We start from the raw sequence: 26,349 nt of genomic DNA on the forward strand, positions 1-26,349 counted from the left end.
AATGTGTGGTCTCCACTTCCTAGGTGGTTCTCCCTCAAACAGAAACTACTTTTCCCCCAAAAGCTTTAAGACATTTAATATGTAGATGCAATTAAATGTATTACAGAATGCTGAGCTGCTCATATTAGTGACTTTCCCACCAGATAAGTGCTTTCCACCACCAACTTCTTAATAGCACTGAAAAGTAACCTAGTTTTCAAGAACACTGCATTTTATTTATTCTGTCATGTTGAGCTTGAACATACCACAGGCAGGTGAGTTCAGGACATGCACCAAGGCTAGCATTTGGCTATGGGCAGCTATGCTTTATTACTGGAGTCCAAAGGCTATTTCCTCCCACAATGGAACTGACTATATCCAACTGACTTTGGTCAAGTCAGTTTATTATTGGACTATTATCATCCTGCATTATTCATTTTATTTATTCCTCCTTGCACTTTGTTCCTGGTCTCACCAAAGGCCTGTCTCTAGATTCCAATTCTGTTCTTCAACACCCTAAACCGATTCTATGATAATAATCATGCTTCCATACAACTGCATATTCTATTTCCTTTGCTGTATCCGGCCTGGAAAAGATTCAGCACTCATAACCTTTATGTTCCATTTCCACAATGCACAGAATGTCTGTAATACTATGTCTCTGTCTGAAGACCAATCCAAGAGAGAGGGATAGTACCTGCACATCAAGCTCTGTTCTTGACAAGCAGCCACGGACTCCAAGTGCCAGGTTAAAAAAGAATGGTTTTATACTGCAGTAATGATTTACAGATTTAAAGAAACCACAGATGATCACACTATTTTTCATATTAACTGCTCCTGCTAGTTTACTCATGTTAATGTGTGGTAGACATTATGGGGCCCAGTAGATATAATACTAGCTCCCTAAACTGCAGGTGGAAGTGACCCATGCTTGGGAATACACAAACTGCCCTCTTTCTCCTCCACTTTTTGGCACAGGTTTTCCTACTTTTTCTCTTGTTCACTTAACTGTAGGTTATCATTGCATCTGTACTGATATTTGCCATGATTAATGCTGACCAGGGTTTGGAAATACAGTCTTAAGTGCAGTTATGAAGGGACCTTTTTATATGATTAGCATTAACTGTGCTTAGTACCACTGTATGAAACTGGGTATTTTCAAGTTTGGCTGTAAAATTTCATGGTGGTTTATGAATTGGAGCATATCAATGTCCTACAATGTTTCTGCATGCCTTCATTCCCACTCACTCCACCATTTTGTCACTGAAGTAATTACATAATGTGCTTTTACTATACTACAGTGGAACCTCGTGTTACGTACCATCCTCCTTGCAAACGCTTCAGGTAACAAGCTCCGCTACCCCGGAAATAGTTGCTTCTGGTAGTGAACTTTGCCCCTGGGATGTGAGCGCATCCCGGTGGCACGCGTGCAGTGAGAGGCCCCATTGGCAAAAGCGCAGCTCAGGATAATTATGGTTTCATGTTAAGAATGGACCTCCGAAACGAATTAAGTTCGTAACCAGAGGTACCACTGTATACTATACTTTTTCTGATGAATGTGCCTAGTGATATATTGGTCCAATTTATATTTATATTAGTCATACACCTTATGGGCAAATTGCTTTGAGATGGTGGTTAACCAATTAATAAATCAGTGATAATACTTATTTCATGATGATTATGATTTCTGTTTTATTAGTATATCAGTGGTTCTCAAATTGGAGGGTGGAAGAGACAGAACACCTGAATGGGGTAAAACATTCAAAGGCAAGATAGTATCACTGAAGATATGGAATCTTTCTCCTTTCACTAGCCAAGGTTTGTGGGCTGAATGCCTTCTGGCAGACATCACTCACTGGATGCACACTGAGTTTGTAAGAGTGACTGCATCCCCACTATCTCATCATACCACTCTTATCAGAGAAGAAGGTTGCTAAGATAGATAGGGGGCCTGGTGTGGAACTTTAGGAAGCATATTCTTCTCTAATAGCAATATTTGATTAGTAGCAAACATATACTAATGAAGCAGCAGAATGAACACAACTGTTTACGAGATTCTCCACACATCACATGTAGCACACATTACTGGAGTAGGTTTACAGAGCTACATGGCACAATAAAATAAAGAAGTTTGAGATACACTGAGATAAGTAATATAATCATAAATACTCAGTGGCAACATGTGTTGTGCATCATACCATAAGTAATGGCAAGAACAAATAAAATCTCACCCAGTTCACCCCCCGCAATTTGCATGCCCTCATCAGAATTGGTCAGTCCAAAGTAGGAGTGGTGAATGTCCATGATGCCTGACACAATTAGGATCCCTTGCAAGTGGATGGCCACAGCCAGGCTGCGCTGAAAAACACACCTGCAGGTAAGAAAAGGCAATTGCCACATAAGGCTAAGACCATCACTACTATGGTTTTAACATTCCTATAAAAACAGGCAGCATTCCTGGAGCAAAGATTTAGAAAATATCTTCCTTGACCCACACCCAGTCCCAAATGCTGAAATGTATTAACAATTCTAGGTATACACACTGATCTCAACCCCAAAGTGGAATTTCGAAGGCAAAAATAAAAGGATTCCCCTTGAATTGAATTTCCTTATCTTTAAATAATGCTGTGTAATGTAATGTAAACCTATCAAAGGATTAGGAATGAGAAAAGTATTCTTAACTACATAAAACATCAAAAACTAATGGGCTACATTCAAATGTTTTTTTCTCCATTTAGCATGTAATTAAGCACATATGACCCTTTAAGTCTTTACTGACACATTAATGTATTTTTTTAAAAAAGTTGTTGCCTGGTATATGACCCAAAATACTTTAATTATTTTCTTGAAATTCAAAGCTCTAAAAATGTAGATTTGTATTGATTACATTTAAGAAACTGTTAAATAAATACTTGTATGAAGAGAGCTGAGGCAGTGGCAGATGAGGCGATTACCTCATCCCCATTAGATAACTGGCACTAGCAGGCATGGAGACAGATGGAGGTTCTGCAGGTGACACTGCACCTATGGGCAACAAATTAACAGGTGGTGATCCCATTCCCACTATGGCTGGCTACTCTTTGTTCCTGTCCAGTTTCCGCATCTCTTCCCCCAGGATTCTGCTTCCACATTTCTTTTTATTACCTAGAACTGTTTATCCAGGACTGACTACCTACTGAGGATTCATGCACACTTTTAACTGTGCAGGGCAGACCCTCAATTTAGTTACTGCCTCCAAGTATGGGAAGTATAATCGGGAAGGCAGGGGGAGGGGAGAGAGAGAGACTTGAAATAACTAATTGTTATGGTCCAACCATTTCGTGAGATTTGGTCTTACAGCAGCAGCTGGCAGCTCTCCCCTGCAGAGGTAAGTAACCCATTAAGAATGTCTGCCTCCAGAGATTTCAAGAACGAAGCAGGTCAGATGACAGCTAGAGCACATATGGTGCAAGACTTGCCACAAATGCAATTGAGCGCATGCTAAAGGGCATGACTGTGCCTACTGTGAGGTGATAACGGGTGGCGGAGAAAGTATATTCTGCCACCTCCATCTCATCCTTAAGTAGCCATGGAACAGAGGTTAACATCCATCCCAATAAACAGGAGCATAGGAAGTCTGCTGTGGTAAGTTTACAAGACACTTCAATGATGAAATTTACTGAATCCATGATGATTTGGACAACACGGCTGTGAAAAGTCTAGATAAGGTGTAATCTGGTTTTGTGAGAGCAGTTTTAGCCTTTGAGGCCTGGGGATGTGGGACAAGGTGCTTATAGCTGTTTGACTGACCTGGCAACTTCTCAACCTTTTCTCATTGTGGCTGATCTGAACAAGCTTGTGACGGGTGTTGTGTTTTACTGGGTAAGTCCAAGGCATGGTAAATGCATATTTGTGTGCAGAAGCAGTGCCTGCCATCCTTAAAGAAGCAGTAGTGCAGCCACTCTTGAAGAAGAAGAAAAACAACAACTTGGTCACAGGGGCTTATGATAACTACTTTTTAGGGAAGATGCTTAAGAAGGGTGGTGGTGGCAGCAGTTTGGCTCCAGGTGCTCCAAGAGCAAGGTGGGCCAATATTTTCATACCCAGTGGGCCACAAGAATACTTTGTTTGGGAATCCATGGGCCGCACACTGTCTTGTCATGCAGAGATGGGGAGGCCAAAATTTGATGCCGCTCCCCCCACCTCTCATGCTGCCTTCCAAAAGCCAAGTAAGTGAGGTGCTGACTCTAGGACCCTATCAGAGCCCTCATGCATCCTTTCCAAAGTCCAGTGCTTCACTTACCCAGCTCTGAGAAGGCAGTGTGAGGGCTGGGAGGGGTCAAGTGTTGCTGATGGCTGCCAAAAAAAGCCCTAGGCCTTGGGCCGTGTGTTGGATCATCCTGTCCTAGAGGAAACTGATTATCTACACTCATTCCAGTCTGGGTTCAGAACTGATTTGGCCTTGGTTGCCTAATCATTTACTTTCACAGAGAGATTCAGGTAGGTAGCCGTGTTGGTCTGATGCAGTCTCTGTCTGTCTGTCTCTCTCTCTCTCTCTCTCTCTCTCTCTCTCTCTATATATATATATATAAATGTCCAGTAGCACCTTAGAGACCAACTAAATTTGTTTTTGGTATAAGCTTTTGTGTGCATGCACACAATACACTAGTATCTGAAGAAGTGTGCATGCACACGAAAGCTTATACAGTCATTCCTCAGGTTGAATGTGCTTTAGGTTGAGCGCTTTCGGGTTGCGCTCGATGGCAACCCGGAAGTAACGGAGTGCGTTACTTCCGGGTTTCACCGCTCACGCATGCACAGACCTTCAAAATGATGTCACCCTCCCTCTTTTAATGGTAAACATGCAAATTGTATTGATGAAGCTAAATTGCTTGACAACAAAAAGTGGTAAATATTCTGCTGTTTCACAGGCAGTTTTCCATACTTGCTGGAACTAAGCCGGCAAGTTTTTTAATCTTAAGGAGGGGAATGCTTTGCCCCGTGGTACATGAAAGAGGTAGGCTGATCATATAGCTTATCCAAAAATAGTGGCTAAGTCTTCAGTAAACCACTGTATTATAGTGGGTCCATGCATACCTACAAGGCCTGTTTTACAGCATGGCATTGGGTGCCTGCATCTTGGTCTTGTGTGAAGCAGGTAACTTCTTGTCTCTATTGCTGTTGAATATGAAACTGTTCAAGGTAGTCATTAGGAAATTTGGGGTGTGATGTCATCAGTATGCAAATGACACCCAGCTCTACTTCTCTGTTACATCAGAGTCAGGAATAGATATGCAAGTCTCCCTGGACAAAGGGATTGATGAGCGTCAATAAGATAAATCTTGATAAAATAAAGGCCTTGTCAGTAGGAGGTTCCCGGGTCTGGGGAGTGGACACATTGCCTGTTCTGCGGGGGGGGGGGGGACTGCACTCTCTCTGAAGAACAGGTGCAAAGTCTGAGGGCACACCTTCATCCACTATTGTTACTGGGGGCCCAAGTGGCCATGGTGCCTTTTACCAACTTTGGCTAGTGCACCAGCTGTGACAGTTCCTGGACAACCTAGACACAGAGATTCATACATTGGTAACGTCAAGGCAGGATTTCTGTTAATACACTCTTTGTGGGGACGCGCTTAAGGTTGGTCTGGAAACTGCAGCTTGTGCAGATTGCTGCTGTTATGTTGCTGAGTGGAGCTACCTACCAATAGTATATGACTACACTTTGGAAAGACCTGCCCTGGCATTTTTACCACTGCATAAAATCAGCATTTCCCCCATGTGATTATCACTAAGATATTGTTATATATTATTTTAAATTGCTCTGTCAATGCTTAAGAAATAAAATTGACAATATGTGAGCGCATGTAGCTTAATGCTCAAGACTGGCATGTCTGTGTACATTGTTTTTTGAGAATTGCTTGTTGTTTGAAGAAAAGATACAACCTGAATATTATACAACAGATAAACACAAAACTACTGGGAAAGGTTTTAATTCCCCAAGGCTGATTCTAGTAACAGTAAATGTTTGGCAGAGTCAAAGGGAATATTTTGTGATAATAAGGATTGTTGGAAAAAGAATATTTAAAGAAAATAATAAAAAATTATCTGGGGAAAAATGTTTAGCAGAAGTCATCAATATTTCTGTTTTTTCTCTATCCTTTCTGCTGCATTTGCAAAAGCTGTTCCTTATAAATCTATAGTAAATTTTATTTACCATTTCTGCATCTAAAAGACCTCTTCCCTATTTGGGTACCAATACCCAATTACAAAATATATTCATATCATATTGTAACATACTGTATATAGTGTGTGATGAATTTATACATTGCCACCAATTGTATTTTCCTGTTCTAAAAGTGCATTAGTTCTGTACTCTATGACTGAGTCTATCAAGTATTTGTAGTGATTTAAATTAATTTAAATTCATGTTAACTGGAGACGATCAGTTATGCTCTGTAATGCCCACTGATACAATACTTTAAAAGAGAGTACTACAATGCGGCGCTAAGGTTCGGCCTAGACAGCGTATTCAAAACACTACCCACACTAGAGGAATAAATTTGCTGCTGTTATAGAGCAAATTACAACTGTATTCAGCCACTGATTTCTGCTACCACCCCACTTGAAAAAATGAAACTTCCAGCTTACTAGAACCACCAGCTACTAATTCTTCCTCCTCTGCCCCTGCTCAGTTTGCATATCATAGCAACATATGAAGCTGCCTTACGAGTCAGACCATTGCTGGATCTAGTTCAGTACTGCCTACACTGACTGGCAATGACGCTCCAGGGTTTCAGGAAATGCCATTAATTAAACCTGGGATATTTTACATACAAACCAAGTGCTGTACCCCTTTAATTACTTTCATTCCCTAAGTCTACATACACAGCAGTTTAAAGGAGTGGGTAAATGAAGATACTGCAAATACAGCTACTTTGATTTTTCCGATAATCACACAAAGCAACAGGATTATATTTGTACAATTTCCTTGAAGGTATTTATCAGGCTGTGTGGTCAGTCTGCAGCATACACACCACAAGTTGCATAAACAGCAGGAGTTTGTGGCACATCTGAGCAGGGGCAATAAGCACTGGGAGCCTGGCTACAGCAAAGTGTCATCACCCCCATGCTCTGCTGGCCTCTCCTGTGCTGCATAGTAGGGTCTGAGGCAAAACCAAACCATTGCAGAGAGGTTGCCTGTGCTGTATAATAAATCTAGCATACACAAATTTAGCATACACCTTTTCATTCTTTGGGTTTGAAATACCTTGGCACATTTGCTTAAAAAGTTATCTATTGTTGCATTTAGAAAAATGAGGAGGGTCAGTAAAACTATCCAGCTAATTATGTCTTCAATTTACTATTTATTTAAATATCATATTTTCCCTTCATTAAAAAAATAACATGGATGATGGCAGTATTCTGTTTGATTTACAGATCAGCTCTGTCATCTTGCCACTGAAACACACTGTGTGCTAATATCTTAGCTTCCAAGTAAAAGAGGATCTAATTATAATGCAGTAGCATTAACAAGAATGGAAAAGTAAATATAGTTTACAAGCAGGTGATATACTAAAGTTTTAGCAACTCTGGATAAAAGCTCTTCTGAGTATCTTGGTCCTGAATTTACTTTGATCCCACAGGCAATGTTTATTGTACAAGAAGTTAAAATACATCCTCCCCTGTGGTTTTCTGTGGCAGATTGAATATTTTCAATTCTTTGGGAACAAAATATATCTAGGTTTCTAGGTAAAATACCCAAGAATACTTGCCACTGCAGCCTATTTTCCCATAGGCACAGAAAAGGTAAGCAAAGTGAATTTGAAACACGCAAAGTGAAACCACATTTCTCAAAAGGCCTTACAAACAAATACCCACAGCCACCATGAAGGGCACTGACCTATTCTAACAATATAAGCCCTAAGGGCAAGCAATTAGGAAAACATATGTTATGTAACTGCAACGCCCATTATGACTGTCAAGAAAATAATACAGACTCCAGGTCCCAGCAATTCATCACCACCTTTAATTATTACAAGAGATAATCTCTGCCCAAGGAGAAGAGGGAACAATTATCAAGGGTGTCACTACACCCTAAGTGGCAATTATTGCGGCCACTACTAGATCACTTTCCTTAAAAAAAACCCCACTAATCGTGGGGCTCTCAATGAAGCCAAAGTAGCCAGTGAAACAAACCACGCGCACCAGTCCTGTGGTACAAAAAGATGCGTAAGTTGGCGTGTTATTAAAGGGGGGGCGGGGAATGAAAGCGCAACTGCGCCTCGATCCAAACCGGACGCTGCGCCTTGAAAGGGATGAGCGGAGTCTTGGCTGATGCAGAACCTGCCACGATCAAGGTCACGTTACTGACATCCTAGAAACACAGCATCCCTTCTTGCCCAAGAGGAGGAGGAGGAGAAGCTCGCCTGCCCTTTTGGCTTTCCTCCGCTGACGGGGGCCGAGCGGCGTCAGCAGCAGCCTCCGATGAACAAGAAGCATGGTGCCGGGAGGAAGCCGAGCGCTGCGAAGAGACACGCCGCCGACACCCGCCCGCCCCTTCGCAGGGCAAGAGGCGGCGCGGGAGACGTGACGGGCCCCTTCGGGAAGCCGAGCGCCGGTCCCACGCGGGCGCCGAAAGCCGCTCGGACGCCGCCGGAGGGACCGGCAGGCCAGCCAAGCACCTTCCCGGCTCCCGCTGAAGGAGCCTCCGGGTACCCGGAGCCCGGAGGGAAGAGGCGCCGCCCGGGCCCCGGGACTCCCTCCTCTCCGCCACAGCCGCGGCTGGTCCCCGCCCCTCTCCGCCTTTGTGAGGCCGCGGCGGGAACTCTTCTGCGCTCGCTGCCGGGCTCCCTTCCTCCCCCCCCCCGCCTCCCTCTCTCCGCAGGGCCGCCTAGGGAGCGCCATGTCCTTACCGGGGAGGGGGGTTGCTTCTCGTACGTGCCAGGGGCTCGAGCCGCGGGGGCAGGGGCCGCCAATGATCCGCTCGCCGAGTCCAGCCTAGCGCCGCCGACTGAGCAGCGCCACAAAATGGCCGACGCGACTGCGGCGCCGCTAGCTCGCCCGCCCGTCCGCCGCGAGGGGAGGGGAGGGTCCTCCTGTGGGAGGGGCGAAAGGGCCAGGGGGCGTGGCTCCGGCGGAGAGGGCTCGGGGGCCCTCGCGCAAAATCCAGGCGTTGGCGGCCCGTCACGCGCGCATCCATCTCTCGGGACCCGGAAGGCGTCGCTGCTTTCCCGTTGTCCAGTGTGAGTTGGCCAAGTGAGAGGAACTCACGACACGGGCAACAAGCGCGTGCTTTTTTCAATACCCGCTGCTGTTGGACTCAGGTGTATTAAATCCTTGGAGAGAGGGGCCATCAGCCGCAAATTATGGACCGCTTTTAAGGCCACGTTTAAGACATACCAAACCTTTCACGCGGGGAACAGGGCAGAGTTCAGTGACTGGAGTACGTGCTTCGTATACAGTGGTACCTCGGGTTAAGTACTTAATTCGTTCCGGAGGTCCGTTCTTAACCTGAAACTGTTCTTAACCTGAAGCACCACTTTAGCTAATGGGGCCTCCTGCTGCTGCCGCCGCGCCGCCGGAGCATGATTTCTGTTCTCATCCTGAAGCAAAGTTCTTAACCCGAGGTACTATTTCTGGGTTAGCAGAGTCTGTAACCTGAAGCGTCTGTAACCCGAGGTACCACTGTACACAGCAAGTTCTCTCTGATCCCAACCACAGCCACTGGTGTAGTGGTCAACTCTGAAGTGCAGGCACTCTTCAAAGATAGTGTTGCACCTTGGCTTGTGAGCTTATACAACAACAAAAATACATAAATATGAATTTTTTGACCAATGCAGACATGACGGCTTCGGTATCAAGGCAATTTTCTGCTCACTCACTCTTCCAACCAGGGGCGTACTTTGAAGTTGGCCATGTTGGCTCTTGGCCCCCTGGCATGGGTGGGTGTGCAAAATAAATTGCTTCTCTCCGCTTTGGTTTGGAGTGGCTAGGAGCCATTTTTGCTGGGAGGAGAAGCAAGTTGGTTTAGAATCTTGCTGATTATTCAGGGTGCTCTTTTCTTTTAAAATGCAGGTTATCCTTGTTTGTTATTTTTCTGGTTTTTAAAAATGTTGTTTTAATGTTTCTTCTCAACATTTTCCAGGAGAAAATCAGGACCAGATTATCCCCTTTCAGGTTTTGGAGGAAACAATTAAATAAGGTTATATAACATAACTCCTCCTCAGTCCGCTGCTCTGAGCAACAATCAGAATCTCTGATGTTGGCGACGGGATCACTGACCATAATCAGAATACAGCGTAAAGCGTGACGGAGCCGAGTTCCGCCGGCTTTAGAGACCTCTTCATATATAGTTAAGATTCTTACACTGGCCATAGGGTGGCAGTATTTCCCTAAACACATCCTTTGTTTTCATTCCATTAACTGAAGAAATCAGCTTGCAGATTATCGAGAATGAGCAGCTTAAAAAAATGTTTAGGGGTACTCTCTCCCTGCCAAGTTTTGATGGGCAGAATTTTACTTATTCTGCCTAATAACATGGACAAGTTGTTGAAGATTGAGCCCAATCATATACCTCCTTGATCCCTGCCCTGTTTGGCTGGTGGAAACTGCCCCAAGCAGCTTGTCTATTTGGGAGTATCAACACCTATTTATTAGATGATGTGGAACCATTGCTTTTGTGTGTTTTTACGCATATGCATTTTTTTTTAAAGTTGCATCTCCCCTGAAGTACTGAGTACTTCCAGGTGGGGTGGGGGGGCTAAATAGATGGTAGATTGAAGTGAAAATTCCATGTTCTCATGTCTACCATCACAATTTGTTCTCAGCTCTGATGTCCACAATGAGAAGCTAATATCCAGTTCTGCACAGAAACTGGAACGTGAACATCCAGTGTTAGCTTCTAGAGCTCGTTTTTGGCTGGAAGCTACAGGCTTTAAGTTGAAAATTCTGCCCCTTGAACTCAAATGTGAAAATAATAGGATACATCAGATCTATTAGCTGTGCAATCTTTTGAAATGTCAGGGTGCAGCAGTGGGAGCATTCACAGCCATGCATCATCATCTGAGAGCTATGGAATATTGCAACAGGGTCTGGCATATATCCACTACTGCACAGATGAGAAACTTTGGGCCAAGTGTAGCCCTCTAGGAGTCTATGTGGCTCTCCCCACGTCACACCTCTCACCAGCCATGCTTCATGCCCTTGAGTGCTCTTGACTAGCCAGAATGTGTCCTTGAACTTTGTTAATGCCTCTTGCTTGTTGCGATGGAGGGGTGTGTGACTTTTACCTGTTGTTCCACCTATTTTTAAAATGGTTCTGCCTCGCCACAAGCGTGTGGCCTCCAGATTGCCCATGAGGGAATGTGGACCTTGGGCTGAGAAGTGCTATCCACCCTTGACCATCCTGATTCACTGATGTCCTTAAATAATTGTGACCATGTAGGACTATTTGCAGTGTTGAGACAGCTCTTGCGATGAGGGAAGGGTGCTTCCCGCACGCTCAAGAACACATTCTATTATTTCACTTTTCTGGACTAAGCCAATGAGCTGAAATCACTACTGTTAGAAGACAAACAACAAATTGCAAGCAGGAATGGCTGGTAAACAGTCAGCTAACGGAATTGGAGGGGGGATAAAGCCTGTTTTCATACACTCCTCTAGATATTCCTAACCAGAAAACGTCAAGCTGCAGAGTTCACAAATATTGACCTGCAGTGTACAGTATCAACCTTTTGACTGAGATAACCTTGCTGTTATTTGCATTAGCACTAAGATTAGGAGCTAATATGCATTCCCTGGTACTGTAACCTGGAAAACGATCTGTGGAGGGTGAGGACCAATTTTTATACAAACCTACATAGTATTAACTGTTTGCTTTGCATGTGCTTAACATTTATTATCATCATCATCATCTAACTTTTTATTGCCCAAGGCAACTCAAAGTGGCTTATAACCAAACAACAACTCCCCCTCAATACATACATTAAAACTGAGAAACAAAAATATATTAAAAACATCCACTCTAAAAGGCCACAGATAGTTAAGAAGCTAGAGGCCTGGTTAAAGAGGAAATATTTTCCTTGGCATTGAAAAATATAGAATGATGCTACCAGGTGATCCTCGGTGGGGAGAGCATTCCACAAACGGGGAGCAACCAATGAAAATGCCAATTCTTGTGTTGTTACCCTCCAGACCTCCTATGGAGGGGGCATACAAAGAAGGGCCTCAGATGATGGTCCATATCGGTTCATATGGGAAGAGGTGGTACCTGAGGTTCTGGTAAAATGAGTACTCTGCTATGACCCAAAACCACAAAAGAGACACCACCACAAAGAACTCAAAAGTAGGATGTTTTTTTAAAAGACTGTCTGCCATTAACAATGTAAGTAAGTTATAGTCACTATTCAGCCAGGAGAAACGGTGGGGAGAAAGCAGATATTATGAAAGGTAGTTTAAATTCATGCCCTTAGTCAAGGCACAGTTTGTCTATATCTAAATCGGTGTTTAAAAACACATAGAAAACAATGATGAACCACAGATGTTTAATTATTCTTTAACAACAGTAAGGGACAGTATGTTTTGCTGATTCACATTTACAAACATGTTGGCAAAAAGAAAACAATATCCAGTGTAATTTTTAGCCTATTTTACAGCCCTTGAGGGGGGAAAGCATTAATATAACAGCCTATCTATGCTTCTGTTATACTTAAGTGCCAGGGAGAATTTTAATCATTACCCACCCTGTAGTTGGCTGCAGTGTTTAAATCTGGGAAACCTGTGCACCCAGAGGACATCCCGAAACAATTTTTAAAAGCCTTTTTTAAAGGAGCGGGGGTGTATGGCATACTAAAAATTGGTCAACACTTCCCATTTTTCAAAAAAATTATTTGTGTAAAATGTAGTTGCTCTATGGTATGGCCACAAACAGAGTCAAGTCCTTAGTATGCTGCATGGATATGAGCTCTGTGTGAAACAGAGAAAATAACTTTATATCAAGATTTGTAATAGAAGCAGGCCCAAGGTACTCTGTTTGGGAATAAGTTTGAGTTTGATGGGACTTGCTTCCAAATAAGTGTTTGTAGGATTCCAGTTCTAACAACCTGGCACAAAGAGTGAACAGCACTGGCCAAATTCTGAAAAAGGAGCCTTTTTGAATAGCACCCAGCTCCTCGGAAGACTCAGGCTAATCTACTTCATCAAGTGCAGCTCAGTAAGAGATAGCAAGGAGCATTCTGCACATGTCACAGTGATTGCCTGAATTCTGGATTCAGCTCAGACAACATGTTATGGGCAGTTGTGTGGATATCACCCACATGTGTCTCCCTGGCAATGTAAGGGGCGGAAAAGACATGTGACATGCTGCAATGCAGTTTCTGTAGCCACCTGCCTTATGTAAAGTAGGGAAACATGAATGCAAATTGCATCACCTATTCCTCACATTACTAGTGAGATGTGCATGTTCAAATAACATGTAGTTTGGGTCCCAGAGAATGGCTCTGTTCAAATACAAGAAATCAGAATCCCCAAGTTTCTCGATAATTTAATTGAAAAGAAGCTAACTCTCAAAAGATAGCTAGAAAAAGGCACACTATAAAGGTGAATGGGAACTTTGGCATTACCAAATAAACCAAGCTAAAGGATCTTTTACAGCAGAACTGGCTCAAATAGGGAAACAGTAGCATACTTTGGTTCCACATAATGAGATGGAATAATCTAGTAAGAGTCACAGTGTCTGGAGATCAAAGGATAATGTGCATTCCTCTATCCATTAAGATCACATCAACCACTATCTGAGAAGTTCTAATTCGTTCCGAAGACTCATCACACTGGCACAGGAAAGGCTCAAAGCACTGACTGTAAAAGAATATACAACCTGACTCAATTTTCCAAGATTCTGTCCTTGTCATTTCCATCAACTGGCCTCTTCTCAAGGAACCCAAGCCTGCAAGTCTGTTCAAGGGCTTTCTGAAGGAGCGACACCCACTTCCAAAATGACGGAGAGGCAAGGACATGGAAGGCTCCTGTTTCAGGTATGTGTCAGGAAAGTGGCAAGAGAAAGGTGTAGAAGTACTGAGGCAGCAGTCCTACTCCTACCCCTTCCCCTTAATCAGCAAGGACTCCCTGACTAGTGGAAGGGCAAAGTGGTCAGAAGACTTCAGCCTCGGTGAGAAAAATCCAACTTTCTGTGAAAGGGTGAAATGAAGTTCAGAGTATTATGGCATCAAACTGCTCTTCTTGCTTAGCATAATTGCTCTCTTCTACCTTAAGACTACAACCTGTGTTTTTCAAACCAGAAGTACTGACTGAGGTCCTAACTAATATGGATGAAGGAAATCCATGATCAGATCTCCCAATGTCTTTTTCTTTCATTTAAAAAGCAGTCACTGGCGGGGACTTAACACTTTACTCCTCTCACTATTTGCCCAATTTAAAGTTCAGAGATGAGGGAAGAGGCAGGTATTATACGGATACTGATTTTCCTACCGCACTGGATCATGCTTCTCAGCTAACAGCAGCCTTGGAAGGGCAATGTAAGTCTGGAAAGTGCAATGGACATGAAGGGTTCAGCTCCAAACCAGTTCAGCCTCCCTACAGCTTCTTTTAACCAAAGAAATAGATATCAGGAGATCTGATCAAGGAGTTCTCGTGTTGTGTCTAGTTTGGCTTTGTAAGCCTGAGTGGGAAGCAGAACACAAAAGGCGTATCTTGAGCTCAGTAAAAGCCTTCATGCTGATCATGTTTGCTCATAACATCTTCACAACAACTTGATACCCGATTTTAGTCTATGTTGAAGTGAGGAGAAAGGCAGCAGGAGTCATAACTGACTGCATTTTTTAACATATAGAGAAAGTTCCATTCTGGAGAAATAATCTGTAAGCTATTTACATTGCTGTGACCTAGCTTAAACTCAAGGGGACAAGGATCATTGCCATTTGAGACATCTAACCCAAACAATGAAAAAGTATATTTGGGCTAAAAAAAAAAGCTTGAAATTTAATCAGCCTCTTTCTAAGATACTATACAGCAGGAGAAGAAAACAACAACAGGCAGTCTCCCAAACTCCAGTCCATGACTGCTTTTCACTGTGGGAAAAGTTTGCAGTCAAATAGCTTGACCTTGTTTCCAACAATGCCTTCCACTTGGTCCTTCTAATATGAATTGAGTAGTAAAAGTACTCCAGGCATGAGGAGAGTCAACCTGGATCGGAAGCCACAGCTCATCCAGTGCTGCCAAACTGAACCTTTGGTAAGAGTGGTGTGTTTTAAGGTAGCAAAGACAGGTAGAAGAGTTGGAGAAGGATGCAGCCAGCAATTTGAATGGCAGTACTGGCTGCAGCAGGTTTGCTCCAAGGCAGGATATGTGCTATAGTAGCCTGAGACAACAACCCTTTTCCTTCTGGGGGTGAGGCTTGATTAGCGAAGTTTCCAATCTTCGGGTGATAGAAGCAAAATCCCAGTATCTGAGAGCAGTTGGTTCCCAATGAACATTCCACTTTGAATGTGCAGTGGATTCCCAGTGTAATGCAAAGCGGTTCCGACTTTTGTGCTTTGACAATGCACTGGCTGCTGCCCCTGGCATCTTGACTTCCTAGGAATCAACTGCTGCAGGTTCTTAGGAGTGCCCTCACAGCATGGTCTGAGGGTTGGCTCCTTGATGCCTCAAAACCCTTTCTAGTATGACGACTTCATTATTATAGGGTTTCCTTGGAGACGTTAGCGGTGTTGCTGGGGCGAGGAAACAGCTGTCGAAGCAACAGAAGCAACCCGAGGAGCCTGGAGCCTGCAGAGGGGAAGATCCATGGCTCAAAGAAGGTAATACTGGCAAGAGATCCTTACTCCCTTCACATGGTGTTGCCTGAAGCCAACCCTTCACACCACTCCTTTGATAAAGCTGGTGTCCAAGTGCACAATTAGCATGCGCAAGAAAGACATCTCTTTGCGGGTGTTTTCAAAGATAACTCTGGGATCATCAGATTGGCATCGCAGACAGTTTGGGGCCATCACCATGGCCAAGTTGTTTACGTCCATCTTGGTTTTGCCCACATTGGTTGGCTGAGCAAAAATCTGTGAAATAAAGAAGGTGCAGCTCAAATAAACTCAAAGATATATAGATGTAAAATTCTGGAAAATAGCCCAGAAGATTTAGTTGTCCCACAGAGAATCACTTACTCCTGCTAGTATTTATATGCTGTCAACTTTAAGAAAGAATTTCATATAGGAGATCTAATTATATTATTATTGTGGGTCCTAAGACCTGCAGCCAAGACTGCCTCTGATACACATTAGAAGAAATGAAGATTGAATCTTCAGAGGGTTTTATTCAATTGTCATTCTTCCCCTAGTGGAAGGTTCTTTGAATTAGCAATGCCTTTTCTCAGTGGAGCAGAGATAGAAACATTCATCGGGTACTTCCCTTTTTTTCGGCAGCCCCCACCCCACCTCAAATATGCTCTGGGGAGTTGGCAAGCCCTTTAGAACAGCATGGGAGGTGGCAACATGCAGAGAGGAAATACTTCAAGAGGTTCTTAATCCCTGTTCCACTGATGGAAGGCTGTGCTGGATTAAAGAGCCTTCCATCAGCGGAAGTATATCAACTGGATATAATCCAGAATATTTTCAATGCAGAGTAAAGCGAGACGTTCCAGAGTGCAGCTATCGTATGCTGCTTCAGAATGCCTGTGGCCTGTCTGCTGCTTCAGAATGATTTCTAGTCTCAGAAATGCAGTTTCCTACATACCTGTAAGAAGTGGATGAGGTAACACAAAACCAATTTGTTGAGCTCAGGCAGGAGTTCCACTACTGCTACAGCAGCATCAGGGTTCTCATAGTTGCTGATACACTCCTTGTAGAATTGCTGTGGGATGACAGGCTCCTCCAGCTCCCGGTACCACAGTTTCAGCAAAGAAGCTGCAAGGGCAAGAAGGGGAAAAAACAGGCACTTTCAACAACAACAGCTTAACAAATAAGGTATCTGGGTCAGAAACATCTGTCCTGAAGCAGATGTTTAATTGAATAAGGGCCCAACACTCCTGCTCCTCCATCTTATGCTAAGTAAGACTCTGTTCTTCCCCAGAGGAAAGATAGCATCACCCAATTCACTGAGATTTATGGTTTCAGACCTTTGAAATCACAGGACACAAATCCTAAAGGGGCTAGGGTAGCAATGGCCTGTGGCTTCAGAAGTAGGTACTAAAAGCTTTGGTTTAGATAGGAGGGAAGAAACATAAGAACACAAGATGGATCTATCTCAGTGTACTGTGATTTGGAGTGTGACTGAAATGTTAAGGCAAGAGGGAATCTACTGGAGGGCAGAATGCTGGAAATGGAGCAGTTGGGATTTGGCACTTAAAGAAGGAAGTGGGTATGGAACGAGGGTGGGTGGGGAGGGAATGAGTTTCTTGGGTTAGGAAAAGGTCCCAAATCAAAGATCTCCTGTTTTAAAGGCTTCTGAATAAAAGTTAAGTTCCTGCTATTTATTTGATTCCCATTCTCTCATGAATGAAAACGGTTATATTGTCAATCTGGGTCTATTTTCCATGGAACTGAAGGATTTGAGCACCTCCCCACAAAAGTAATGTATTAATGGTGAGGCTGTGACGGGGGACAGGATCACAAAAAGAAAACAGGCCTTTTCAGCAGGGCAGCCTTCCTCCTGCTGGTTGGAATGTTCTCCCAGATGATTGAATAATAATTCTTCTTGCAACAGTTGGCAAATGTGGGGGCGGTGTGTGTGTGCTGTTGTTGTGCAGAGGTCGGGATGGTGGGACCGTTTTTATGGTGTGATTGTACTTTTAATTTGTAAGTTGTTGTGAGACCTTTTCATAAAGTAATCAAGAAACAAACAAATCTGGGCGAGAATACAGCAGCTACGTTGTTTATCCATACCTGGTATATTGGGATCACCAACGTTGTTAGGAATTTTCCACTGATCAACCTGTAGCTTGAGTGCATTGACTTCATCAATGTCACCAGGAATTCTGAAAGCAGACACAGAGATTCATCAGTAAAGACCAACTGAACAGAAGAAGCAAATCCCACAGATCCAGGAACCAGAGGAACAGATGAGACTACATATTTCAGAAAGCCATGTACAGAGTTGTTTGACAAGAATGCCATAGTTAGTGTTAAACAAGTAGGACACGAACCAAAATATTGCAGTTTAGAGTGCATCTGTTTGATATTTCCCCTTAAATGGGGGTTGGGGGTAGGGGGTAGGGAGAGGGGTACTCCTACAGGCGTCTCTACCTGCTCTGCTTAAGGACCAGAAACCTTGGCTCTTCTTCTCCTTGAGTTTTTCGATTCCAGCTGGTCATTACAAGAACTCTATTAACTAAGAAATAGTGCCAGAGTTTGCTTTTACCCCCTTATCTCCCAAACTCTTTTCCTTTCAGGTCATGACTTTTACAAACTTTTAGACTAAGCCTCAAGGCATCATTATCATCAACATTTGTAAACTGTTCAGGGAGCCTTTTATGGCAGAAGAATGTGATTTTAAAATGCTATAAACAAACAAACAGACCAAGCCGCAATATTTGGGGGGTCTCGTTAATCTACTAATTCCTCCCTCTTGAGCATGGCGGCTGTGGCTAAATGAAGAGTCATGTTTTGAGAATGAGTATTTAATTAATATAGAGGATTCATTTTTAAACAGTTTTTGCCAAAACAATGGCCTTATTGGCATGGTAGACATGTTTGGGGCATGTTATATTTCTAAAAATGCCTTTATCAACAGCAGCCCTAGTATGAGGATACAAACTACCACAATGAGACTTCCTTCCTTCAACTATGATGCAGATGTCAAGCACTGCCATAAATCAAGCTCTGGCTCTGAATGGTTTAAACAAGCTAAGCAGCTAAAAACGCACCCCCTTCCCCATGTTATACAAGAGAAATTTCTTTACAACTTTTCAACTTGTGGTCTATGGGGCCTGTCCAGTTTTTTTGTAGTGGCTTCTTCATTCTATAAATATTTTTATTAGTTGTTTCCAGATGCAATTCCTTGCCCTTGATTTTCAGAACAGAGTGCAAAAACAATGTAAGTTCCCCACTCAAGGCCCTAGATTAGGTAGTATCTATACTGTGTGTGTGTGTCTGTGGGGGGTGAACAGTGGCAATTCCTCTTCCCATCCTAGCTAACTCTGACAAAGCTAGCAATGGCTAAATGGCCTTCGCATACACGGTGATATTCTAGGAAAGGAGGAGATTAAATCACAGAAAACATGCACAGCTGATGTGCATGTACCACAGTTCTCTCCCCACCCCCAATCCAAAATATGCAGATGGGTAGATTAGAGATTTTAGCCTCAGGTTTTAGGAGCGAGTTCATATGTACTAGCATAAGCCTATTTGTTTGGAAGCGACTGAGAAGGTGGCATGAGTCCCTGGAGACCTCATAAATCTTTTGCTGTGGTTTGAAAGCTGCTTCCTCTCCTAAAACTGTTTGTAAAAATGAGGCTTGAGAGGATGCAGTTCCACTAGGGCAAGGAGCAGAAATGCCATGCATCTCCAACTATCCGGTCAGCTATACAGTAATCAATCCTTTATGTAGCTCCGGTCAGCCAGCCTCACCTGAATATTCCCTCAGTCTGTTCTCCCCCTAGTTCCAAAACTTGCTGAGACAGCTGTGTTTGTACCCAAGGTAGCTTGTTATCAGGATACATGTCCTGCTGCCGTAACATGATTTCCTCCAGAGAACTGCCAAACAGCGAAGGTGTTACAATAGCATTCTTGGCATGTATTATCTCTTCAATTGTAGGCTTCCGGAGACCCTATAAGCAAAAAAGGAAAAGGAAAAGAAAGGATGGGAAACAACGATGAACAGATTTGCATAAGGAACAATCACATGCATCCTAGGAAAGCATTTTATGTTTGCTCTGAATTTTTTAAAATAATTACCGGTATCTATGTCAGAACCTGTGTGGATGAGCATGTTAGCTGTGGCCTGTTTGTGCTGTATGCAGCACCCATGGAGGGGGGGGGGGTGCATATTCACAATTAAGCCATGGGTAGTTTATGCAGTGCCCTCCAGATTTTGGATTCCGATGCCCATCAGCTCTAGCAAGCATGAGCAATGGAAGTTTTAGTCCAGCAACATCTGGAGGGTACCATCTTGCTCTCCCTTGGCTTAGTGTGACATGCTAACCAGCCTACCCACTTCTCCACTGGGGAAGAAAAGCTGCAGTGGGGGCATAGAGACTCAATATGATGACTGTGTCACACACTGGAAGCTGCCTTACACGAAATCAGACCATTGATCCATTGAGCTCATTATTTCTACACTGAGTTGGCAGCAGTTCTCCGTAGCTTCAGACAGGAGTCTTTCTCAACCCTGCCTAGAGATGCCAGCAGAGATAAGATTGGGAGTGTCTCCATGCATCTGCCACCGAGCTAATGCACTTTCCCAAGAAAAGTACTTCTAAAATGATACACATTTTAAAATGGTCATAGCAGAAAAAATGTGTGTCCATGGAACTGTCATCCTAGTACTATTCCTCTGTAAATGTAATTCTGGCCTTCAATTGCTGCTGATAAGTTAGTGGAGCGTGCACTCATATTAGCTATTTATTCATCGTTTTTGCAAACGTAAGGTAATGGAACATTTCCAATGCAGACAAGAACTTGTATAATTCCTCTATGGTACTTTGATGTCATGCGTAACAGGAAGAATTCAGCCTCAGTGTGCACATGACTCAGTCAGATGATCACATCTATGCCAGGCAAGAGTACGCCATTTTTCCAGTAATGATAAATATGCTGAAAATGTCTGCATCGTAATGAAATTGATCTCAAAAACCGTGAGTGCTAGAAATTCATTCTTCACTTTGGAAAAAATAAGATTTCCAGAACTCACATAAGTGTTTTACTATATGTGACCTTGCTCACCCAATTCTGCAGCATGTGTTTTATAAGTACAATTCCAAGGCCCCCTATCTTAATTCTGATTACCAGGGCATCTTCCCACCCATTTGTTGTATGAATATTCAAGACCTACGAAAATGAAGATTTCATGTTATTTTGTCTTTCCACTGAATTTTTCTGTCTTAAAAAAGGAAAAGTAGAAGATTTCAGGCATATCATTCCCACATCTACCACTGACTTTTCCATTAATGTCTGCAGCTTTCCAATCTATGCTTCTGATCACCATCAAAATAATGCCAAAGGGGCAAGAGAACAGTTCACTTAAACTACTAGAAGAGAATATGACACTGACTCACCTTTTTGCCTCCAGTGACTGCAACTTTTTGCAGCTTCCGGTAGCAGTATCTGGCATAAGTGCTGATAGGCAGACCTAACAAATGGAAATAAATAAAATGGGAGTTTTAGAATAGTTGTGGAGAACTTCAGAGGAGAAAATGGCCCCAGAGCACAAATGTTTGTATTCTCCCTAACTGACCCTCAAGCTTATCCTTCTGAGCAAGTGATAAAATAAGTGCTATAAAGGCCTTATTACTGTTTTACTGTGCAATAAATGTGCACTTGTTGTGGCAGATCTAGATATCCTTTCTCAAGATAGCACTTCTGCCGCAGGGTTATTTCATTAGCCTGGCACTCAAAATAGTCTTGCCCTCCAACTATCACATCCATTGCAGTTTGGAGTGCTGTGAGAAATGTAATTGAATTGGGGTCAAGTGGTACAACTCCTTAAAGTCCATGGCATTTTGTGAATTTTTATTTTTTAAAAGAGGGATTTTTTTCCAGTGCAGGAAAACACATACAGTATTCTAGAAGGGAGAAAAGTTCTGATGAACATCAGAAAGGCAATATTTCCCCCATAGCAATGTTCTACATTTTTTGAACCTTTACCCATCAAAAACACACATAATACTAAACTGTATGTGCTTTTTCTCCAGCGCTAGCGCTTAGACTTCCCCTGCTTAAAACAAAAACAAAGCAATGAACAGATCACTTTCTCCCGCACTTTGTAGGACTAATATTAGTTTCTGACAGACTTTAGTATAAAATGTCATTTGGCCACTGTCTGGAAAAGCACTCAGAGGGAGCTGCTAGACTGAGGTGTCTGTGAGAAATGAGTTGAACAGGTCTTACAAACTGCATGTGCAGTTCTGCCTCCTAACATGAGATAAAATAGATGTGCATTATTTCACTTTTGTATACATGCTTCAGTCTCATATAGGCACATAAAGCTGGAAATGGCAACCCTCTAATTTATTTGGATTATTATCCCACCTCCTGCTGCTATGCAAAATGGAATACAAAAGCCCTCCAGTGCTGCAGTCCTGAACGTAACAAAGTACAGATACATTCTCTTTCCTGAAATGCCCTCACTAAATCATGTTTTCTGACAAGTCTGGGGTCCAGGTGACGAAGAATGCTCTTCTGGGAATACAGAAAAGGGCACGGTGAATGGGCAAATTACTCTGGGCATCTTCTGGCTTCAGATAATGGAACCAGCCAGGTTCTGTCATCACATATATTGAGGAGCACCTCCTAGTGCATTCTTAATCCTTGATGGAAATCAAAGCTCCAGACCCCTAAATTACTTTGCCAGATCAAGTCCAATTAATTTCAGTGAGACTTGAGCTTGGGCTGACATAGTGTTTTGTGGATGAGTGCTGAGGGAGCACCAGTACAATTCTGGAGCAGGTAAGCAGCTCCATGTGTGAGAGGCCTTCTTACTGCCCTGTGCTTCCAGAAACAGGGTCATCCTAAACTAGCCAAAATGAGGTACCCTGGGCAATATTAAAGCAAATCACTGAAGGTCAACACTGAATTATTTGGGATTGGAAAATCATAAATGAATTGTGAAGAGCTCCAAAAGGACCTCTCCAAATTGAGTAATTTGAGTAATTTGGAAGCAATAAAATGACAAAAGTAGTTCAACATACGAATCAAATGCACAGTTTCAGATAATGTAACTCTCCTATGAGGAGAAACGTTTTAGTTTAGTTGAGGCTTTTTAATTTAGAGAAAAGACATGTAAGGGAAGGGGGGACACATAGAGAGATATAAAACTGCATGGTGTGAGGAAAGAGAATAGGGTATTTCTTCCTCTCTCATAACTAGTAGCCAAGAACATTAAGTGAAGCTGAACATTCAAAACAAACAGAAGTACTTATTCACACAGTGCATAGGTAATCTATGGAGTTCCCTATCACAAGATGTGGTGATGGCCACCACCTTAAAAGAAGATTAAACAAATTCATGGACAATAAGGCTGCCAATGACTAGTCATGATGGTTGTGTGCTACCTTGAGGATCAGAGGCAACATGTCTCTGAATACCAAAGGAACACAGAACACAGGAAGCTAACTCATAGCGAGGGCGCCATTGCTCCATCTACCTCAGTATTGTCCTAATTTCAGACAGGAGGCTTATCCAGCCCTCTCTAAATTCAAAAGGAACGCTTTAGCTGCTAGATAAGATGGGAATGCAGTGCTGCCTGTCTACACTGAATCCATCTCAGGACTTTTGCTATCAAAGTTCTCAGACTAGAAGAGAAGGGAAGGAAGCCCACCCATCTACCATAAATGTAGGGTACAAATATAGCTAAATAAAGGTTTCTCCTAAACCCTGCATTTGAAGTCAATTATTAACTAATCCCATCTGAATGGAGAGATCCAGTTTGCTCTGTGAAAGTAAGATGGCAACCCATCTTTATTTGGAAACACGGTCGACTTAAAGTGTGGTTAAGATGTGCTGTTAATCATTAAATACCGCTCTATCAAGTGTTGCATACAAATTTTTATCAGTAGCCATTTTGCAATTTCCTCCATTCCCAAAATGTTGAAGCTTGTACAACTCCTAGGTCTTATCTTTCTACAATAAAGCCCGTACAACTATATCTGAGGTCAATGACACACAAACACAGACATGTGTAGTTGTGTCTCCTCTATTATTAGCCCTCCTCATAATTCAGTTATTTTTACCTTCATCCTCTGTATTTTGCTTCCTCTTTTTCCTGGATTTTGAGTTCTTTTTGTTTTTCATATCCAGAAGCTCCTTAATGCGCTGGGTAACTGAAAATCCAAAGCATCGTTGATTGAGTGATGGCAAAAACATTAAATGCTCACTGCCCTGTTTTACTCAGCCATGGCAGAAGAGGGGCCTGTATTTACTGAATTCACACATCACAAAATCAGCTCTATCCATCTCCTTTTCATTACATGTCAAGATCAGTTTTCATTACAAACATCAAGATCAGTTTAACAATGAATGTAAGAAGAAGGAAGTTCAGATTCTAAAAAATTCTTTTTCGGTTTATTAATTTGATTAAAAATCAGCTGGAATGTTTACCATTCATGGACGGAAACTTTTCAGGATTATGGCTGCTGAAGGGGTTATATTTGATGCCAGGGACAAAAAAAAGGGTCTCATTTCTTACTAATGAAGTCTCCTAACCAATTATTTTCTTTCAGCAACCTTCAGAATAGTGTACTTGGAATAAAACCATTGCACTGAATGCTTTCTCTTCACTTTCTAAAGCATTTAACATGATATAGAGCAAAAGTTCTTGAACCGGGTTAACCCAATTCCCCAAATGTATATCTTGACAAACAGAGCAACATGAAAGACATTTGGCCATTTACTCTGAGCTTGCCAGCTGTGATCTAAAAAAAATGTGATACATCTGATGCAATTATTTATGTCACTGTTTTTTTCCATCTACTTAATTATGTCAGCCTTCCCTTAGAATTCTTATAATAGCTTATCACCAAGTTCTAATGGAACATTCCAAATTGCTGCCCCCCCCCAAAAAAGAGGCTAGATATTTTCACTCAAAGAAACAAACTCAATGGGAGCAGATCAACACCTTAAAATAGCAGAAATGTTTTTCTTCTTAGTTGTTTTCCAAGACTGGTGTGGAGAGAGAAATCTGCTTTGTAATTGTTAAAATTTGGCTATTATTGGGGTTCATTGGAAAACTAATAAAAAATGTATTAAAAGAAGAAGTCTGCTTTGTGGAAAGAGTCAGGTAAACTTTTTGTTGTAACACCAGATCTATTTCACTTTCTAGCAAAGAAATAGCTGTTGCTTTTAATCCTGCTGCATTCTTTTGAGCTCCTTTACTATCAGAATGTACTGAGCTTTGTTATTACTTTTCACTTACAGTACCTAATATATTACAGTAAGAATAAAATATATTAAAAATTACAGTGTCCTATAGATAATAATTATAAAACTTCCTTTTCCCTAAATCTGGAAATGAAAAGGTTGCCTACTCCTGCTGAACAGGATCTTTGCTTCATTTTATTTGCTATTGTGCTGCAATGTATTTCACCCTTATTAGATAAGGCACTTACTATTTTCATCATTGACCTGGTTGAGATGACGATAGATATAGCCTTCTAGATAAGACTGGAACTTGGGTGATGGGGAGAAAAAGGCCAGACTGATGGCCATGAGTTCCCAGCCCCATGCCAGGCTTCGGTAGCACATATTGTCTGTTGTTTGTCTAATCAGTTGTATGTACAGCTCATCCCGTAAACCTTGAATGCTCCAGCACTTGGAAACAGTGATCAAAGCCACGTGATCCCTGTCCATCCGAGCCTGGCGGTCACCCATGTAGATTTGCACCAGTTTAAATATTTCACAAGCTTCCTTTTTAATGGTGTGGTTGCTGGTGATGAGCATTGGCTTTTTGATGGAGCCACCGTTCCAGGAGAGCATGTTGGCAATGGAGAGCCTTCGGCGAAAGATGCCCTGAGTGTGCATATTTAGGTTTTTCGAGGCCCAGTCGGCCATGCTGCTTTGAGAGATAGGCTTTCGTATGGTGTGGAAGGGAAACTGGTACCCCATGTTGGTGCCAGGCTGGTCATTATTTTCTTGCTGGGAATCAGACCTTATTGTTCCAGGCTGAAATGGAGAACAGAAAGAAAATGGTTAAAAAAAAAAAAAAAAAAAAGCTGAGCTACTCATATTTCCCTGAGCAGAACAGCTAACTATAGTCACTTCCAAAAGAGGGGGCAGTCTTTTTATAAGTCCCAGTGTCTACTGACAACTTGAAAAGCTCTCTGTCTCCCTTTCCCCCTCCCTCTCCACGATGTCCTTGTGTCAATGTCTGAAACTTCAAGTCAAACCCACCCTTTCACACCCTTCTAACTTGGTTCCTGTTTTTGTAATATGAGGCCTTTCTTTGTATGTCCCCTCAGAGGGAAGTGGCAAAATAAGAACAGGCCTTTTCAATGGTGGCTCCCCAATAATGGAATGCTCTCTTCAGAAATATGCAATTTAAGCCATCCTTATCAATGTTTAGATGCTAGGCAAGGATGTTTACTCAGGCATTTGGCTCTTAATTGGGGTCATAGGGTATGGTACTCCCTTTAATAGGGTTGAATAGGAATCTTCCTATTTATGTTATTGCAGAATGAGCACCTTTACTCAATTCATATTCATTTATCTTTCCTGGTGCATTCTAAATGTTGTGTACACA

The 26,349-nt window shown here is 42.5% G+C and overlaps 2 protein-coding genes across 6 annotated transcripts in view; both read right to left on the reverse strand.

The window, feature by feature from the left end:
* The window catches only part of PHF20 (PHD finger protein 20), a 50,031-nt gene extending 47,681 nt beyond the window's left edge, over nucleotides 1-2,350 (reverse strand). For both annotated transcript variants that reach the window (XM_081916717.1, XM_081916716.1), the window contains exon 1: nucleotides 2,211-2,350. The gene's annotated coding sequence lies outside the window, so the exon portion shown is untranslated. The remainder of the gene's footprint in view (nucleotides 1-2,210) is intronic.
* Nucleotides 2,351-12,483: 10,133 nt separating this feature from the next.
* Nucleotides 12,484-26,349, reverse strand: part of LOC309372779 (rho GTPase-activating protein 39-like) — a 91,704-nt gene continuing 77,838 nt past the window's right edge. For 3 of the 4 annotated variants that reach the window (XM_081916688.1, XM_081916689.1, XM_081916691.1), the window contains 7 exons: nucleotides 25,220-25,772; nucleotides 23,846-23,935; nucleotides 21,173-21,246; nucleotides 19,527-19,726; nucleotides 17,844-17,935; nucleotides 16,696-16,865; nucleotides 12,484-16,022 (listed from right to left, as the gene is read on the reverse strand). In XM_081916688.1, coding sequence (XP_081772814.1) covers nucleotides 15,828-16,022; nucleotides 16,696-16,865; nucleotides 17,844-17,935; nucleotides 19,527-19,726; nucleotides 21,173-21,246; nucleotides 23,846-23,935; nucleotides 25,220-25,772 — 1,374 coding nt within the window. In that variant the 3' untranslated portion in view covers nucleotides 12,484-15,827. The remainder of the gene's footprint in view (nucleotides 16,023-16,695; nucleotides 16,866-17,843; nucleotides 17,936-19,526; nucleotides 19,727-21,172; nucleotides 21,247-23,845; nucleotides 23,936-25,219; nucleotides 25,773-26,349) is intronic. The other variant, XM_081916690.1, reaches the window with a different exon arrangement.

This window comes from Podarcis melisellensis (assembly GCF_964234715.1).
Source record: "Podarcis melisellensis genome assembly, chromosome: 6".
NCBI classification, from domain to species: domain Eukaryota; kingdom Metazoa; phylum Chordata; class Lepidosauria; order Squamata; family Lacertidae; genus Podarcis; species Podarcis melisellensis.